General features: G+C 52.4%; 6 protein-coding genes across 6 annotated transcripts; 2 read left to right on the forward strand and 4 right to left on the reverse strand.

Annotated features, from left to right (window-relative positions):
- Positions 1–558: 558 nt before the first annotated feature.
- Positions 559–2,307, reverse strand: BDW70DRAFT_162460 (putative MFS alpha-glucoside transporter; the record flags this gene model as incomplete). The annotated part of the gene is made up of 4 exons (XM_073741138.1): positions 559–1,427; positions 1,487–1,643; positions 1,700–2,039; positions 2,102–2,307. The coding sequence occupies 4 exons, from the start codon at positions 2,305–2,307 to the stop codon at positions 559–561; spliced, it is 1,572 nt and encodes a 523-aa protein (XP_073593344.1).
- Positions 2,308–2,857: 550 nt separating this feature from the next.
- BDW70DRAFT_170246 (transcription factor domain-containing protein) lies at positions 2,858–5,175 on the forward strand (the record flags this gene model as incomplete). Its single annotated transcript, XM_073742877.1, has 5 exons — positions 2,858–3,153; positions 3,239–3,764; positions 3,846–4,207; positions 4,280–4,540; positions 4,677–5,175. Exons 1-5 carry the CDS (start codon positions 2,864–2,866, stop codon positions 5,173–5,175), a joined length of 1,938 nt encoding a protein of 645 aa, XP_073593345.1. The 5' UTR covers positions 2,858–2,863.
- Positions 5,176–5,495: 320 nt separating this feature from the next.
- BDW70DRAFT_152353 (uncharacterized protein) lies at positions 5,496–6,653 on the reverse strand (the record flags this gene model as incomplete). Its single annotated transcript, XM_073739429.1, has 4 exons — positions 5,496–5,738; positions 5,797–6,013; positions 6,106–6,335; positions 6,486–6,653. 4 exons carry the CDS (start codon positions 6,651–6,653, stop codon positions 5,496–5,498), a joined length of 858 nt encoding a protein of 285 aa, XP_073593346.1.
- A 1,495-nt stretch (positions 6,654–8,148) lies between these two features.
- On the reverse strand, positions 8,149–11,003 carry BDW70DRAFT_170248 (glycoside hydrolase family 55 protein; the record flags this gene model as incomplete). Its single annotated transcript, XM_073742878.1, has 10 exons — positions 8,149–8,330; positions 8,416–8,609; positions 8,667–8,759; positions 8,826–8,921; positions 8,988–9,013; positions 9,046–9,538; positions 9,595–10,108; positions 10,176–10,628; positions 10,700–10,810; positions 10,886–11,003. 10 exons carry the CDS (start codon positions 11,001–11,003, stop codon positions 8,149–8,151), a joined length of 2,280 nt encoding a protein of 759 aa, XP_073593347.1.
- Positions 11,004–12,375: 1,372 nt separating this feature from the next.
- BDW70DRAFT_162464 (DUF1996 and WSC domain-containing protein) lies at positions 12,376–13,913 on the reverse strand (the record flags this gene model as incomplete). The annotated part of the gene is made up of 3 exons (XM_073741139.1): positions 12,376–12,999; positions 13,061–13,514; positions 13,579–13,913. The coding sequence occupies 3 exons, from the start codon at positions 13,911–13,913 to the stop codon at positions 12,376–12,378; spliced, it is 1,413 nt and encodes a 470-aa protein (XP_073593348.1).
- A 978-nt stretch (positions 13,914–14,891) lies between these two features.
- BDW70DRAFT_170253 (glycoside hydrolase family 128 protein) lies at positions 14,892–16,340 on the forward strand (the record flags this gene model as incomplete). The annotated part of the gene is made up of 2 exons (XM_073742879.1): positions 14,892–15,622; positions 16,280–16,340. 2 exons carry the CDS (start codon positions 14,892–14,894, stop codon positions 16,338–16,340), a joined length of 792 nt encoding a protein of 263 aa, XP_073593349.1.
- Between the last annotated feature and the right edge of the window lie 1,036 nt (positions 16,341–17,376).

A 17,376-nucleotide genomic window follows, 5' to 3' on the forward strand; every position in this document is an offset into this window, starting at 1 on the left:
CGCGTTTTCCTCTGATTCGTCGCGCTGCGCGTGCCCAAGTATTCATGATCTGTTGTTCTCAATGGGAAAATTGAGACTGGAGTCGTTGAATAGCAGGCTAAAGATTGGCACTGTACTGTGTACTGAGTGCGCGAATTTGCCGGTCTGTCTGCTTACAGCCTGATATTCGCAACACAGTAAACAACGCTGTGCTCTCCTTCTTGTGCCATCTTCAATTGAGAGCCCATGAACTACAGGTGCCAGTGAAAAGCGCTGCTGGATTTGGACAGGAATGCTGGTATACAGGATAGTAGTTCTTTAGCGCGTGGATTTACCACCGGCTTAGCTTCGACTTACTACACCAGGGAGTGACATAAAAATAGAACCATATTGATTGATAACAGCTACTTCAGAGTATCTCCATTGTGCTAGCATAATGCCGGTGGAAGTAGGCATGGGCGGGAAAAATGACTGCCAGATACAAGCCCGGTTAGTAGTTAAACCACAAGGCGCCGTCGACTGAGAATAAAGCCATGTAGCGAATTGATACGGTGACTAACCCGGATCCTATTATCAACACTAGCGCTCCATCACATAGCTCCCCATATTTCGCGGCGGCACGCGGGTCTCAAACATGAGGTCGATTTCCTCGAAAGTCCGATCCTTCAGGTCCGGAATATACAAGTAACAGAGCACCGTCGCAACCACGCCCAGTCCCCCAAAGACAAACCCGACTTTGCCCTGCATGTTACCCTCGTCGGGATTGACCATGTAGGGAATAACAATATTCATGACGATCCCAAACACGGCCTGGGTCGCCGTGGCCATGGCGGTCGTCTTAGCTCGCAGCGATGGGGAGGAGGTTTCGCCGAGAAGGACAAAGGCAACGGCGCCAATGCTGACTTGGTAGAACAAGGCCCAGACAACCGAGAGCGCGGCCTGTGTCCAGCTCGCCCCGCTCGTCGGAACGACGTCAAGGATCCCAATGAGGAGGTTGATCGTGCTAAGGATAGCCATCCCGGAGTTGAAGATGAGGCGGCGGCCCAGGCGATTAACGATTAACCATGAGATTATAGTGCCGACAACACCGCAGGCAGTGACGCCGACTCCAAGGTCAAAAGAACGCTCGGTAGGCAGACCTGCTAACTGGAAGAAGTACGCAGAGAAGCCGAGCACAAATATAATGCCGACCAAGTGCTGGCACACAAAGACGCCGCAGGAAATGGTAGTCCGAAGGAGATTCGGGCCACGGATAGCATCGGACCAATTGGATTTCCTGGCTGCAAGGTCCTGGGCCACTGTCACTCGTATAGCCACGAGTTTCGTTTCGACGTTGGTCCCGGCGCCGTAGAGTCGCTGCAGAGCGTTTCTCGCGTCATCGATCCTGTTATGGCGGACGAGGTACCACGGGGATTCGACGGAGAATGGAAGCCCAAGGCCCAAGAACACTGCGGTCAAATTCAGTCAGTCTGCTCCGTCAGACATCAGACGCTGGAAGTAGACATACACACGAAGAAGAATTGGATGGCAAACGGGCCCCGGTATGCCCACCGGTCGCCTCGCTCGCCAAAGCCCTTGATGGCCGCGTTAGAGAGCAACTGCCCAATCACGATACCCAGATTCACCCCGGCAGTGGTAATACCTCGCAGAACAACTGGCGAGACCTTTCAGTTTGTCAGTAAATGGCGTTCGTGACACGTTTCCTGATCGGCGAGCTCACCTCGGAAGAATACAGCGGCCCGATGGTCAGGTAGAAGCCCAAGCCAACTCCTAAAATCAGCTTGCTAATAAGAAATGCGACCCTAGCGGTTGAGAATAATTCTCCAAAGATGCCTCCGCATGAGATCACCACGCCGACCGCCAAAGCCAGCCTTCGGCCGACTCGGTCGGCAACGGCGCTGCAGAGAAAACCGCCAAAGAATTGTCCGACAGATGAGATCGAATTAAAGGCGCTCAACCAGGGGGCAGGGACCACGAAGTCCCCTTCGAAGTGCTCGCCAAAATCGCGCCGGAAAGAAGGAATGGAGAGCACTGCCCCGTTGACCTGAGCGTCAAACCCCCTGCCGAGCCGCCGGGTCAGCAGAGAATAAGCAGAGCACAAATTTTGTAGAGAAGCATTTACCATCCGATCGCACTGACGCTGAAGAAAAACGCCCACCAGATAAGGACTGGATGACCGCGAAGAACCTGCAAGACAGTCTGCTCGTGCTCGAAGATATTGTGGCTCGCGAGGGCTGATTTAGCCATGGCATCGACCGGCGCATCAGCTGAGTCGGCCCGGGTGAGGGCCCCGATGTTGGAGTGCTCGGCGGACTTCTCGACCGCCATATTTGTGTGGCAAGTGGGCCCTTAATGTACAATTTGCGCTCGAATACTGTGATGGGCAGCGGAGTCATCCGTGGAATGGCCACTGGTTATATAGGCTACATACTTAGCACCTCAAAGCGAGCACCTAGAGCCAGCACCCTAGAGGACGCACCCTAGAGCAAGCAATTGTAGGAAGCCAGAGTGACAGCGATAATATCACGCTCTCCACCATAGAAACTGCAATAACAGGCACAGCGGAAAGTCGGGCAAACGCCGCAGCTGACACGAAGACCTGAATGGAACCCTAAACCTTGTGCGTGGGCGCCACCCCCTACTATACTAGCTCTACCCCGCTGGTTACAGGATGGGAAGCAATGCCGGCCCTTGCACTACAGGGGAAGTAGCTTGGAGTTAGCAAGTTTCTGTCTAGCGCCGCATTAGCGGCAATTCCATTACGAGCCGGCCGGGGTTGTCTGGGGTCCGCAGGGTGCAGTGGATTTAAGACACCGTTTCTCCCCAGTCTTCCCCCACAGTCATCTAGACTGCGCGAGACTCCGCTTTGCACCCACTCGGCACTATGGCGTACCCGTCTTCCGGGGGCATGGACCCTCTAGTATTGGGCGCGGAGTGTCGGTTCACTTCCCCCCGCACCCGAATCCAGCTACCACCACTCCTCCCATCCAACGACTGCACGGCCGCTAAGCAGCCGAACAGACGCGCTGGCGCATACCCTCGTCGCAGGGCTGTGAGAGCATGCCAGGTGTGCCGAGCCCGTAGAACCAAATGCGACAACAAGAAGCCGTCGTGTTCCTTTTGTGAGAAAATCGGCGCCAAATGCGTGGTCAACGATCCTGCTGACCTGTCTGGGTACGGCGGCCCCGTCTAAGACTGCGTATTTGTTGCTCTTCGCTGGTTTTCGATGTATGAACAGGGAAGCTGACTGCGACCGAAGGTTTGACACTGCCAGTTTAGTGATTATCCAACGCCTCGATCAGATCGAGTCGCTTATCCAAAAGCAGCAGCAACAGCAGCAATCTCAACAAATCCAACATGGAAGGACCGTCGTTGACCACAGCGATGGCATGCAAGCCGAAAGGAGGGTCTCGGCAGTCGCAGACAGCGAGTCGCCGACCCTTCATGGTAGCCCATTGTACCAGGCGCACGGCGCAGACCTCAGCCGACTTACCATCGAAACCGTCCTCTCCTGGAGCGTCTTCAATGGAAGATATGACGCAGGTCCAAGCCTTAACGATCTGGTCTTGTCACAGACAACCTTGTCCCAGGAGCCGTTCCTGGCAAACAACGACCCCCGTCTCGAACGGCTGGACCTCGACCTGAAAACGTGCACTCGGCTGCTTCACACGTTTCTCGAGGAGGTGCATATTGCGAATCCAATCCTCGACGTCCCTTTAGTCACCGACTACCTATACCAAGCGTGCGTTCACGGAATCGGGTGGGACGCGCCCTCGTGTCTTGTGGTGGGACTCCCCTCGCATCCATCTCGTTCCGTTCCGCATTGCTCACCGAGAGCTACTGGCTGATTCATGATACACGTACAGCTACTCATCTGCGCAATAGGCGCTATTTCTGAGAGCTTTCAGGAGCATCATGAAGCGAGCTCGATGACGTCGCGGCGGTCGCCGTCCTTTCACCTTGGCCGAAGGTACTTCGAAGCGGCACAGATGCGGCTGGGAGTGGTTTTCCGGACCAATGGAGTGCTGGAGACGCAGTGTTTCTTCTATTCCGGCGTCTACCTGATGGCTGTGTTCCAGCCTATCCGCGCTTGGAGGTGTTTTGTGCAGACAGCCGCAATGGCAGAGACGATTGTCTTCTCGTCCAACGGATCCGACACAACCGCGAGCCTCAAGAGAGACCTTCGCTGTCTGGAGACGACCCACTGGGCTTGTCTCAAGTCTGAACTGTGAGCTCCTTTCCCCACGGTGTGCTAAGAGTATCACCGTCAATATTAAATCTGATCTGCTCACACGATCAGGGAGCTGCGCTTGGAGCTCGGTCTGAACCAACCCGACCCGCTTCGATTTACATATCCGACCTTTTTCCCATCCCTACCCATGGAAAGGCTTAATCGTGAGGAGTCTCGGGTATGGTATTTCTACCTTGCTGAGACCGCTATTCGACGATTAGCAATGCGGGTCATCCAGCTCTGCTTCTGGCACCAAACACACGGCCGATTCCCTGACGCCCACAATATGAGAGAAGCCTCACTAGATTTTGAAATTCAAGCATCTGAATGGTAAGGCTTCACTTTCCTCCCTTCGTTTCAATCCACATTCAGTCCCTTTCGCATTTAGTCCCTTCCCATTCAAGTGATCCTTCTGACTCGCTTGCTCCCACCATCGCAAGCAGAGGCCCATCTGACTCTCGGCCAGGACCTCCTCCCTGCCGCAAGTGCTCTCCCTTTCAACCCCTGAAATGGACGACGATGTCCTAAAATTCGTTCTACGAGGCCACCTCCTTGACTGCTACGAGTGGATATACTTCCCCTACATGCTCGAAGCGATTGCACACGGCAACCGCGACCCAGAGACGGACGAGTTCGTCGTCCGCGGGCTGCAAATGTCCGTTGAACGCATACACAAAAATCGTAAGGGGTACAGGCACCGACACCACGGCGTCTGGCTGATGCTGCGCTCGTGTACGCGGAGCGCGCTTATATTGCTAGCGGCAAGCCGCAGTTCGGCGACACACGAGCTCTTGCCGCTCGGTTGGAAGGGGGCGGTCATGAGTGCGGCAGATATGTTAGCGTATTGGAAGGATGAAGCAGAAGATGCGAGGGATAGGCTGAGAATTCTGCATGAGTTGATGGAGGAGTGGACAAATGAAGGGCAGCAGGAACTGGGGAATTTTGGTGTGGGTTGCGGAGGGTAGTTGCAATTCACTCTTGAATGGGTTTTTAGTCTCATCTTGCTCTGTATACTTATTTACGCAAATAATAAACTCGAATATAATTATATTAGTTTGGCTAATAATCTTAGTCTACATGTCTGTGACAAAATTGTTATTATCAATTCACGGCCAGCATGCGGAAGTCATAACCTTAAGAATAAATTCCCAGTCCGTGAGAAAAAACGTCTTTATGCCGACTCCCAACTCACAGAACCTTTCAGAGTTTTCAGAAATATTTATTTGAATCAAACTAAAACCGCGCCTGGTGAGAACCCCGACCCCAGCGGCCGCTTTGGATGACATTACGCAGTATGTCTCGTGGCGCGCAGGGCCTCAATACCGAATAAACCCTCCTCAACTTCCTCCAATGTCAGCTGGCACGCTGAAACCGAACGCTGAGGGCGGCGATTCGTTTGGTATATGTCGCTGTTCGACGGGTGGGTTCGCGCCTGGTTCTGCTGACGGTAGGAGCGAATGCTATCGAGGGCCGCCTTGAAGTCGTCTAGAATGATGGTGACGCAGAGGCATTTGAAAATGAGAGATAGCTGTGTTGGGGGCAAATGAAAATGCAAGAACTTGTCCGATGTTTGATAAATCGCATACCTTCCAGAACGGCTGAACCCCAATGGAAAGCGAGGCGCTATTGAACACCCCAAGGACACTGCAGGTATCCACGATGATAAACACAATGGAGAGGCACATGGAAGCCAGCATGATACCCAGCCGCGGGCTGAATGTGACCAATTCAACGACGCCGAAATTATAGCTGCATTTAATGGCGGAAAACAGCGAGCAGGCCGTGCAGATCCACCACGGATCACTATCAGACAGACATTTCCAGCACCGCGGTTTTTATCCTAATCACTTCCAAGAAACGAAACGAAAGAATAGAAGCAAAAGCGGGATCCATACCGGAATAGCGGTTCCAGCGGTCGAGTCACCTCGAAGATTCGGTTGATGTTAAAATATGTAAAGTTGGCATAGATCTCCAGCACCCAATACGGCTGGACCAGCAGGACGGTGGTGATATATGCTATGGATACCTTCCTCGAGAAAAGTGGCCTGCTTTTCAACCAGGAGATAACATTATGTTGGCTCCACGAGATGTTCAGAGCAACGGCGCTGATGGAGAAGGGTACCACCTGTAGACGGGAGGTTTGTTGAAGATGAATGTGCCGTGCGGAATAGCAAGGAGCAGCTGCCAATTTCAGGTCACCATTATCCATCGTAGCTGCGCCGGGGCCTCCGTCGCACCGGGCCTTCGTCGCTCGATTTTCCAAGGCAGAGCTTACCTCGACAAGAATCAGTTTGTGGAGAAGGATGTGCCCCTTCATGTTGGCGAGGATTACCGCGGCCATGATGATCAGCGGCCCTACCATTAATCCCTGGCCCCAGGCCTTCAGAACGGGGTTGTCAGGATCGGTGGGATGAGATATCTGACCGTTGGGCGACTCCATCATCGTAGTATTTATGCCAACACCGGCACGGGGGCGAACACATCGGGGGATGTATCACATAGAGCATTGCCGGTCGACGGACGTGCAGCCGTAGATGTACATAGCAATTCGACATTAAAAGGTCATTCAGCGGACAGAACCGACAAACTATAAAGTCTAGCCTGTCATTGAGAACAGGTTCGAAGTTTCTCCGATAATGCTCCTATCCAAGCCACAAACTCACAAATTCGGCACAAATTCGGCGAAAAAATGTAGTCAATCGTGCGAGATATGGGATAGAACCAGAGGAAAGCGTAGTAAAAAAAAATTCAAAGGAATCCCAACCGAAGTATGGGCATCATTGATGCAGCGCCTATCACCATAAAACCGTGCATGCATGAGCCTCTGTTGGGGTACAGAGCATGGCTAGTCTGAGGAGCTGATGCGTTGCAGCTGCAACTGCATCGCGGAATCCCGGAGTCAGTCCTCGGCAACGGGCCTCGTTTCAGGGGGACCTATCGGGGGTTCAGGGTCCAGGGTCCTCAGCCTACTGGTCCTGTCAAGCGGGGGTCAGGATGTGGCGCCACCTTCGGGGTTTTCTGAGCTGGTTTTCACTCCATTGGACATGTCGATTTCCCGAGAACTGGAACGGTATCCACATCGCAAGTCCGCCACTTACCCTAAGTAGGTGATGGGATTGATCAGGGTTCCATCCGGCAGCTTGGCGTTTCATCAAACCGAGGAAACAGGCAGGGCCCCTGACGAGATAGGGGCGTATTATAAGCTACAAGTTAAAGAGGGACCTATTATGGAGTCCTTGACCAGGGCCTCCTAGTAATCTCCGTGGGTGATATCCAACACAAGTCGTGAGCAGTCTAGAGCCGCGGGGATTCTGGCCATAGGGCGGCTAGCGCAACACTAAACCGAGCTATACCACATGTTCAAACGCCCAGTTGCCTACTCGAGCGCTGATTTGGTAAAATTTGGAGTAAATCATGTTTCAAGAGGAGGACCAGGACAGCAACTAGGACAGCGAGTCCCAGTGGCGGTTTATTAATCAGCCCCGATGCTACTGTTTCAAGATTCGGATACATCGATAGCTACCTCGAATCGCTAAGACCCTGCTGAGGTCCCGTCGATACTTACACATAGGGCTAGGCTGCAAGGGGTGCGAGGGATTGTCCTCCTAATCGTCAACGTCTAACGGTGCAACGCAGCATTTCAAGGACAAGCCGATCCTTGATTTCAATAACGCATGTGCGTAGCAATGATGACAGTGCCTATAGGCTTGTGTCTTACCCACTCCATGAATGACAAACGCGACTAGTTGTTTGTAAAGAGCTCAGTTAGGCGAGAAAGAGGGGTTACAAAAGCCCAGGGACAGAATACTAGGCAGCATGTCATGATAGATTGAAGGAACATTGAGGTGCTATTTGCTAGTCATTTTCGAGGCTACAATCCCGAGTATACCTCTCTGACCTCGTCCCATCCCGGTGGTACCTTCTCACTGGCTCTTAAATTACGCGATGTTGTTGGTGAAGACACCAATATTGTCGCTGAAGCTCGCCAGGCTCTCTCCGTCCCTATCCACCATACTCAGCGTGCCAAGGGCGTTCAAATTATACACGGTGATTGACGAGTCTCCCTCAATGCTGAAAATGGAGTCTTGACAGTCCTGATTACCGCCGTACGTGGAGCATTCTATATAAGAGGTTCGAAGTATTAGTCCGCATGCACAAATGACCAGTGCCCGCAAGCTCCTAAATAGATAGCAGGAGAGACTAACCTGTATCGTAGTTATCAAAGAAGGAGTACAGGCCGGCGCCGTACACGGCGAGATCTTGCGAGTCAACTACGCGGAGACCCCAGCCAATAGCACAGTTTCCTGTGCGGCCATCGCAGCTTGAGGCGAAATCAGGATCGTGGATTAAGGGATTAGGTGCGAAAGGGATCAGAGCATCAGGGTTGCTTTGGTAGTACCTGGAGGTCGCTCATGTGAGCAAAAAAAAAGGCCCAATGGGTTAAGGGGACACTAACGCTGTCTCTGTTTGGATCTGTCCCATGTACATGTTCTTGGTGGATACGAACTGGTACTCATAGAGGACGTTGTGTTCGACAGATGTGCCGGACCTGCCCATTTCTCATGTATCAGCTCATGGACGCAGAGGGAGGGTCGATGCCTCTAGAGCAACCTACAGCCAGATGTTTCCCTCTGTACTCTCGATATTTAATCCGCGTCCGCTGTAGAGTGTGATCTGGCCGCCGTCGGCTTCGTTCTGGACGTCAATATCGCTGTTCAGGTTGTTAGCTGCCGAATTGACCGAACAAAACGCGCGGAAGGCATAGATCGGGACTCACTGATCAGAAACCCAAAGCCAGGTATTCTCCATGTACAGATTGGAAGCTGAGGGGTGACGTGCATGAGCATATAGGCTACAATGCAGTCCTTGTTGGCTTCCGTAATCACCGTGTCCGGTGTTTTGGCACACTCCTTGCTTGTCTGCTGGGACCCTGCGAACCCGCCAACGCGCGCGTGCACTTCCCACATACCCGACGGGTCTGACGGGGATGCGAGATTCCATTCGCTGAGAATCGCACCGGCCTGGGGCCCCTGGATGCTGATTACGAAATCCGAGAGCTCGACGTGACCCTCGTCACCGGGCTGCCTGACCTGGATCACAGGCTTGGGCTCCTCCTGGTTGTTGAAGAAGTCGCCGCTCGACAGGATGACTGGGAATGCCTCGCCAACAATCCTGGAGTTTGCGGGGATGCTCAATGTCTTTTTCACTCTGTAAACGCCTGCATCGAAGAAGACGACCTTGTCAGATGCAGCGGCAGCATCAATGACATTCTGCAGCGCATCGGTGTCGTCCGTGGTCCCATCACCGGTGGCGCCTCCTTCCCGGACGCTGGAGAAGGCCGAGACAGAAAGAGACTCGTATGTGGCTTGGAGCGCTGATAATACTTCCCGCCATCCAACAATCCCGCAGGGCGCAAAACCACCGTGATGTCACCGGCAAATCTGGTAGGCCCAACAGGGACGTACTTGTTGCCCTGGCCCCAGCCCGCAATAACAGAGGCTCCTGGACCACCCCCAAGAACAGTGCCAGCGGGTCCCTCTACGACGGTGCCGACATTTTTCACAGCCACGTTTTCCAGTATGATGCTGCCTGCAGTGTGCGGCACGGACGAATCGGACTGCGCGGATTTGATGGCGACGGGTGTGTTCGCGAAGGAGCTATCGAAAACAGTGATGGAGCCAACGCTTTGTTTGTCGCTGCCGCCCGTCGAAATGTCAATGCCGACCTCGCAGTCGTTGATGCTGAGGTCCTGGTATGTCCAGCCCCAGTTCCAAGAGTGGTTAATGGCAGTTTTAGCGTGGTTGATGGTCAGGTTGCGCATGGTGAACTGCTGGTTTCCCAGGGCTGCCGCGATTTTGCCTCCATTGAAGACGAGATCACCCGCAAATCCAGCAGAGCCTTTGAGATTTGCAGTCAGTATCTCTTTGCTAGTTTCTTAGCTGCCGGCTGCAAGGCAAGGACTAACCACTCTCACAGAAGATCCCCTGATGCTCCGTCCCCTCCTCAGCATTCAGTTCGAAAACAAGATTCTGTAGGCTGGTCGCTTGCGCAGTCGGCCAGTGGATACCACTGATCTGCGTGCCCGCAGCGACGTCCGTAGTATCTAGAACAAGGTTGCGCAACTGCCTCCAGAATACAGTAGTCGCGGGCCAGTTCAGTGTCGGACCGAAGTACGGATTCCCATCAATCAGATATCCACTCTCAAACCCCGCTGACGCCTTTAGAACAGGCAGCGCGTTGGGATTTCCAGTAATAATGGTATTGTAGTAGTCGAAGATGGGCGCCGAGATCACGTACGTGCCAGCGGGAAAATAGACGATCGCCGGCGTCGTGGTGCTCGAAAAGCAGCCCTCGCCGCAGCGCCCACCACTGCTTATGGCTTCGTTGATTGCGTCAGTGTCATCGGTAATTCCATCGCCTAGTGGAACCGTCAGTGCAAAACGGCAGATTGGGGATGGTGACCAGAGTCACGCTAAATGCCCAACGTACCCTTCGCTCCAAAATCCTTGACATTGCGGAAAACTGTATATTCCGAGGGTCCTAGAGGCGAAACACCCTGGTGTGCGATGGACTCGAGCCAGAACTCAGGTTTCTCTGCAACTTCAATGGACGTGTTGGAGCTCTGCCTGCGCAGCTTTGGAATGGAAGCGCGACTCGCCAGCTCCGCGTGGTGACGCTGTTGGCCATGTCGATAATGTACGCTGCTACCGGCAGACTGGCCTGTTGGAATCGCAACGGCATTAGGCAGGAGCCCAAAGAGCACCGGGATTGCAAGAAGACCGTGGATATGCATGATAGCCTGGCCAGTTTGTAAACGGGACTTCGTCGACGGCGTTTGAATGGTTGTTAGCGCAAGGAGGTGGGTGACGGGCGGAGTATTTATGTCTATCTTCTCGTGTCTCTGCAGAGCGCCTCCTTTAGTTCAAATGCATCCTTGCAAGGAGGATACGGAGCCCCAGGTCGTGGAATTGCCATTGCGTTTCGGAGCAAACCCTCCCACCTATCCATCAATGCCTACCAGGAACATTGAAAGCACAGTTTATCACAAGAGGGCTCATCAGGCGCGGAATATCGCGTTTTCGCGATTATGCCTCGTCTGGCACCAAAGGACGACTGTAGGCGGGGCACTACACGTAGACCCTAATCCATCGGCGTCCGCGACCATCATAGCACAAACTCATTCTGCGCGCGCTGCCAGTGGCAATAATTGTAAACTAGTACAACTAATTTGGTCATGCAGACGAGGCGCAAGATCAGGTCTCTCGCACAAGGATATCTGCAGGAGATACCCGACACTGGACATATAACCTACATTTCAGGAGGCTGCCTCTGGGCCAATCGCAGATCATTTTACCTCAATTATGTGAACCAGCGCACCCCACCCTGCACCGCAAAGGTATGTTTCAGCATCAGTGAGTTCTTCAACATTCAACGCGACAATCCGCGGGGTGTAGGGAAAGGAAAGGGGACTTGTTTGCTGAGCTAGGGTTCGCCCGGGACATCCTGCCAAACTCCCGCAAAACACTAATGTAGGCATAATCCTATAGGGCCAGTTTCTGATTACCCAGGTTTATGTCTAGCGCTATCCCTGGCCGGTGTTGATGTCATGCAGGGTTCACCAACGGCTCGGAACTCCTTGTATCAGAACACCTGCCGTATTGCCCGGCATGGCAGTGGCGCTGGGGTGCTACAGGGGGGATGGACTTGCTGCCGGCATAAAGAAAGCCACATTGCGGGGTGTTCACTTGCACTTGTCATGCCAGGGGAGGGGTAGCTTTCGCTTAGACATAGTAAGATAGAGAAATTGGAAATTATTGAGCTCTAAGGATCCCTGCTGTAGTCAATTGTTCGAGTTTTGGAGATGAAAGCCAATATGACAGTCATTTCAACTGAACGCCCTGCTGATGTTTAATAAAGCAAAGACGCGGATTTTACAGAGTACCTGGATGCATGAAATCAAAAAGAAAAATGAAAGAAAAAAAGAATGGCGGCTATATTGAAAGGTCCTTCCACTTGAAACATAAAGCAAAGTGGCAACTCTGCGTGAATAGAGCATCCATAGAATCAAATTAATATCCATGAAATCCAAGTTTATATCTGCTGGTGGCATCGCCATACGGTCAGAGCCTGCTACTATCCTGGGCCTCTGGACAGCCATCTGTCCCCTAGTGAGGAACCACAGGGTACTGCAGATTGCTGCACTCGCCCTCACACTTCCTATACAGCCCAATGAACCCATACCCGCCGCAATACTGCAGATTGTCGCCAGCGCAAGGCTGTAGACAGTTCCCCATCGGTGTAACTTTCGGCATCTTGTCCTCCGCAACGCTATTCCCACAGAAGCACTCATTGGAGTTCTCTACGCCGGCGAAGCTGTAGCCGTCGGCAGTGCACTTCTCGACGCATGTCGCCGGCGTTATATCCGTGTTCCCGGCAGACGAACCGGTCAGAACGCGCTCCCCGCCAACGTTGTCCTGTGTGCATCCAACCCACTCCCATCCGTGGCTGCTCGCGAGGTCGGTGTAGTAATGCAGGGGCTCGCCAATAGTCGCAGGTGCACCGCAAACTGTGGCAGGCTTCGCATCCTCGGGCCCGGACTGGATCGGGTTGCAACCAGGGAGCGCATCGAGCCAGCCATCGATCTGCTCGTGGATCGAGCGCTCAAGGATGCACCCGTCTGTCACCCAGTCGTCCTGCAAGGTGATTGGCTCGCACTGTCGAATATCACCGCCCTCGTCATGGCAGGTGTTGATCGCGTCTTGGAGAACATCAATGTCCCAACCGTTGACCTGTATGATGGCTCGAGATTAGTGGTTGTGGTTCGTTACGAGCGACTCTTAGGACACTTACAAAGTCCGCATGCAAGCCATAGCCAGTGGGATCACCAAAGGAAAACACAAAGGGCTGCTTATCGCCATACCACATATCGGCAAACCGCTCAGTGTGCCAGGTAACCTCGATGAAGATAGAGATAATCCGGACCGGGTGGGATGCAGGGCAGGGCCCGCTGTCATAAGCTTGGGTCGGATAGGCCACATGAGACCTGTGGTCAGGGCTATCCAGGTTCACCCCGTCCCAGCACGAAGGGAAGAACACCTGCGCGCGCAGCCCATTCGGGCAATTGGTAGATGGAAACCCTTGGGTCTGAGGGGTGCCGGGGCCATCATAGTCCAGGCAAGCAAAGCTGCGCGCTTGAGCTGCGATGTTGCCCTTGTCGCGGCGGTCGAAGGGGTTCCCTGCAACCATGCGGAAACCGGCAGGTGGTGCGACGATCGTACCGTCAGTCGTCGGGTCAGGACGCTGTCTTCATTTCCTGTTAGACTGATGTGATCTGGGGGGGTGGGCTTAGGCAGACAACCCCAACGTACAAATAGTAGATGAGAGCTCCACCATTCTGGGGCACTGGTATGAAACTCCCGTTCTCAGCGTGGTAATAGAGCGAGGAGACCCAGTAGTTGGACTTATCCTCGACCGCCGAGCAAGAATTACACTGCGATGTTTGGGTCATATTATAGTCCATCGTGAACCCGAAGCCGGATCCGCCCATTATTGTATGCACGTGGCCTGATGCAACGCCTGGTTGCACGATAGGGTCGGCCCGTTGAATGACGAGAGGCGTGCTACATGGCACTTTGAAGAAGGCAAGAGATGGGGTCAAAGAGCAGAGAAGGTACGCCACGGAGGCTCGTTTGACGAACGGCATGACGAAGAGAGCTGCGGAGCGAACGATAGCAAGATGGACTTATCGACTTGTTTCTCCTTGACGGGTAGCCGTCGACCTTATGTATTAGTACGTAGAAGTTTCCTTGTCTCCAGAGTGATAGTTGATCTGTTAAACTCTGTAGCTGCCTCCATCTAGGAACGGAAACGTATACCAAACGTTCTATAAGCGCTCGGTTTCATCCTCCTGGCCCGTGCAGGAAAAATCACGCAGGCATTCACTTGGCATTATTTTTTACCCACACAAATTCTCGGTACTTTGACTTAGGGATGCTTTCTGGACCCACATAGAGACTCAGGACTGTGACTTTGCAAGGATGCTTCCCGGAATAAGGAGTTGAACTCATCAGGGGTCCTGAAACCCGAGACTCCGCCACCTGCAACCATTTAGATTAATTAAGGGTCCCAGCATGTCTTCCCTCCCTGTCTGATGCCAGTGATGAACCTGACGTGCGCAGAAGGGTTGGCGGACATTCTGCAGCCGACGGTCTTGGTACATTGGCTGCAGGGCCACTACCGCCAGCATGAGAACTAATACGCGGGGTGCATACTGCCCATAGGCAGTGCAACAAATGCGGTTCCACTCTCATCTCGCTCTGAGTAGAAGGGCCAGATGTGTAGAAGCAGGAGTGGAATATCATGGGATCCGTTTCGTCGATTCCAGTGATTCACATGGCCGATACTCCGCGACACGCGACTAGCAAGCAGTACGAGAGAAAAGCTAGAGAAGAGCGGAAATTATAGAGCGCTCCTAGAGATACGTCGAGGTACTCGAAGGCCTTCATCAATCTGTTGTTTCAAGCGATTTGAGATCCAGACTCACACAGAATGACAGTGCTTACCCAGGCTCGCAAAGGTATATATATCGGAAGGCATTGGGTTAACCCCACTTCATCCGTTGTTGATACTGTCGAGTACTTGCATAGTTTATAAATTACGTTTATCTTTATATACAGCAGCAATGGCGTTCAAGACCGCCAGTTTTGTGCTTTACGTTCTGGGCCCGACCCTTGCCTTTGCCCAGGGAAAGCGCGGACTCGCCTACAACGACGGTGCTCTCGCAAATCTCTTCAGAGGACATAGTCAAGTCTCTTGGGGCTACAATTGGGGCTTCGATCGCAACGGCCTCGACGCTGCGCTTGACTTCACGCCGATGCTATGGGGGCTAGTTTCCCGCCTGAGTCCAGAGTGGACAGCGGCCGTGGAAGGAGAGGGCGTTGAGGCCATCCTCGGCTTCAACGAGCCCGACCTCGATGCACAATCAAACATTACCCCGTCTGATGCTGCCGCCGGATACCTGGTGAATATCGAGCCGTTCACGGGGAAAGTCAGGATATCAACTCCAGCAGTGACAAACGGGCCTCCTCCGAACATGGGAATTGGGTGGATGGATCAGTTCTTCGAGCACTGTACGACGTGCACGATCGACTTCGTGACGATTCACTGGTACGCGAACAATAACCCAGAGGGGTTCAAGTCGCACGTGCAGCAGTTCTACGACAAGTACAAGCTCCCAATCTGGATCACCGAATTCGCAGCAAGTGGCTCCGAAGAGGAGCAGATCTCGTTCCTGCAGGCTGTTCTCCCTTGGCTCGACTCCAAGCCCTATGTCGAGCGATGCGCGTATTTCGGTGTCTTCCCGGGGTTTCTGGTCAATGAGAATGGAGATGGTCTTTCGCGGCTGGGCCACGTGTATGCCACGTACAGTGGATAGTTTTCTGCCAAACTGGTTGTCATGTATCCGATCATGCGGCCATTGATGCCAAGGAGGCAGTGTTTAATCTTATATTAATTCTAAGACAGATACAGGGGAAAATATGTGAATATACGAAGAATTAACCTCTATTAGTTTTTCTGGAAACTAAGTCGACAGCTGAATCTGCTGAGAGGTTGGATACATCCTAAGGGCAGCTGTATTAGCATGAAGTCCGCCACCAAGCTAGTGTCCCAGCTACTCCCACGTTCTCTCTTGGACTTTGCGCAGTGCCTTGTAGAAAGTTCCCATAATATATAGAATATACGAGCTTCTGAGCTGTTGTACGCTTGATTTCCATATATCATGCAGTTGGTATTTTGACAGCTCGGCAAGCCACGTCCGTCGGCAACATAGCAATAATTGCATGGACAGTTTAGCCGAACCGGGACACAACTCTGATGATCGGGGCATACAGCTTCTGGCCTTGATAGAACGCCCTCGCCAGAGCAGTTAAGGATAGTAGCTCGCTATACCGCATCTACTGGCATGTACTACCAGATTTCTGGGGATGTTTGAAGCTTCATGTCGAAGGACTACAACACACAGTGCGAATGACAGCATACTTACCATACCATGCAACGGCGGTTTAGTAGCTGCTCACGGCCAAAGGCCCTGGATCGTAAACCAGACTGTGCTGTATTTTCTGGCTGTTGATGCCGGTTTTGTTGCCCTCGGCTGCACGAGACAGGCCGATGTACAGGTGGCACCTAAGTTTCCTGTAATTGAAGACAACGGAGTAGATGTAAGAGTTTCTTATTAAATTCGGGGCCGATTGAGTTGAAATGCTTTGCATACCCAGCTCCTATTCAGTGCTTTATAAGGATGAGTAGCCATATATATTGTTGGCTAAGAAGTTTTGTTTACTCCAGGCTAGTGAAATGTCAACCTGCATTACTAAAGGTCATTCCTGTTAAAATCAGTATTTGTTTAGATTTTCGTCAGTACAGCCTTTTGAGAATTCCCCAATAGCTGAGAACGCGCCATGAGCAAAGGTCAAGCCCGCTAAGGGTAGAGAAAGTAGCGTGAAGATGGGGTTGTATAAGAAGGAATTAGAAATTTAAAGGCCCTATAAGCCGGAACCTGTGTTTGGCGCGGTGTCTACATTTATTCCTAGTTCACTCAGAGCCAGTTCTTGTCACAGGCTATGGCCTGGATCTTGGTTGTCGGCCATGCCGTCAACCTGGTTCTAAATAAGGTCTCTGCAACATCAGTGTACAGCCTCGGAATTGCGGCCTCGTAGGAGAAGAGATCCGTCCTCGTAACTTCGGGAAAGAGATCCGTCGGCATGCAAGTCCGGGAAGTCGGAAGCCTTGTCGTATGATTGGGAAAGGTTGATAAAAGGGAGGAGGAAGATATCTGCGCTCCTATCTTTTGTTTCTTTCTCTAAGCTTGTGATATTCGTGATACAGACAGCTAGTTGAAAACAATACTACCTACGCCCGTTACAGTTCTAGTTTGAAGTACATTCAACAATTTAATATACTTGGCGTTGTGGAAGGAGACTTGCTGAATAGTCGGCCGGCGGACTCCAGCGCCAGGCTGGAGAGTAACTGTCCAAACTTGCCGTATATAATATGGCGAAGTGATGTTTGGTAACATCAAGAACTAGCCGCATGCAAGAAAGCAAGTGAACACCTTTTTTATATGTCTTTACCTTGCAGCTAGGCCTAATACCGAATATATAAAAATA

The sequence above is a fragment of the Aspergillus foveolatus genome, assembly GCF_047715535.1.
Source record: "Aspergillus foveolatus strain CBS 279.81 unplaced genomic scaffold BDW70scaffold_50, whole genome shotgun sequence".
NCBI classification, from domain to species: Eukaryota; Fungi; Ascomycota; class Eurotiomycetes; order Eurotiales; family Aspergillaceae; genus Aspergillus; species Aspergillus foveolatus.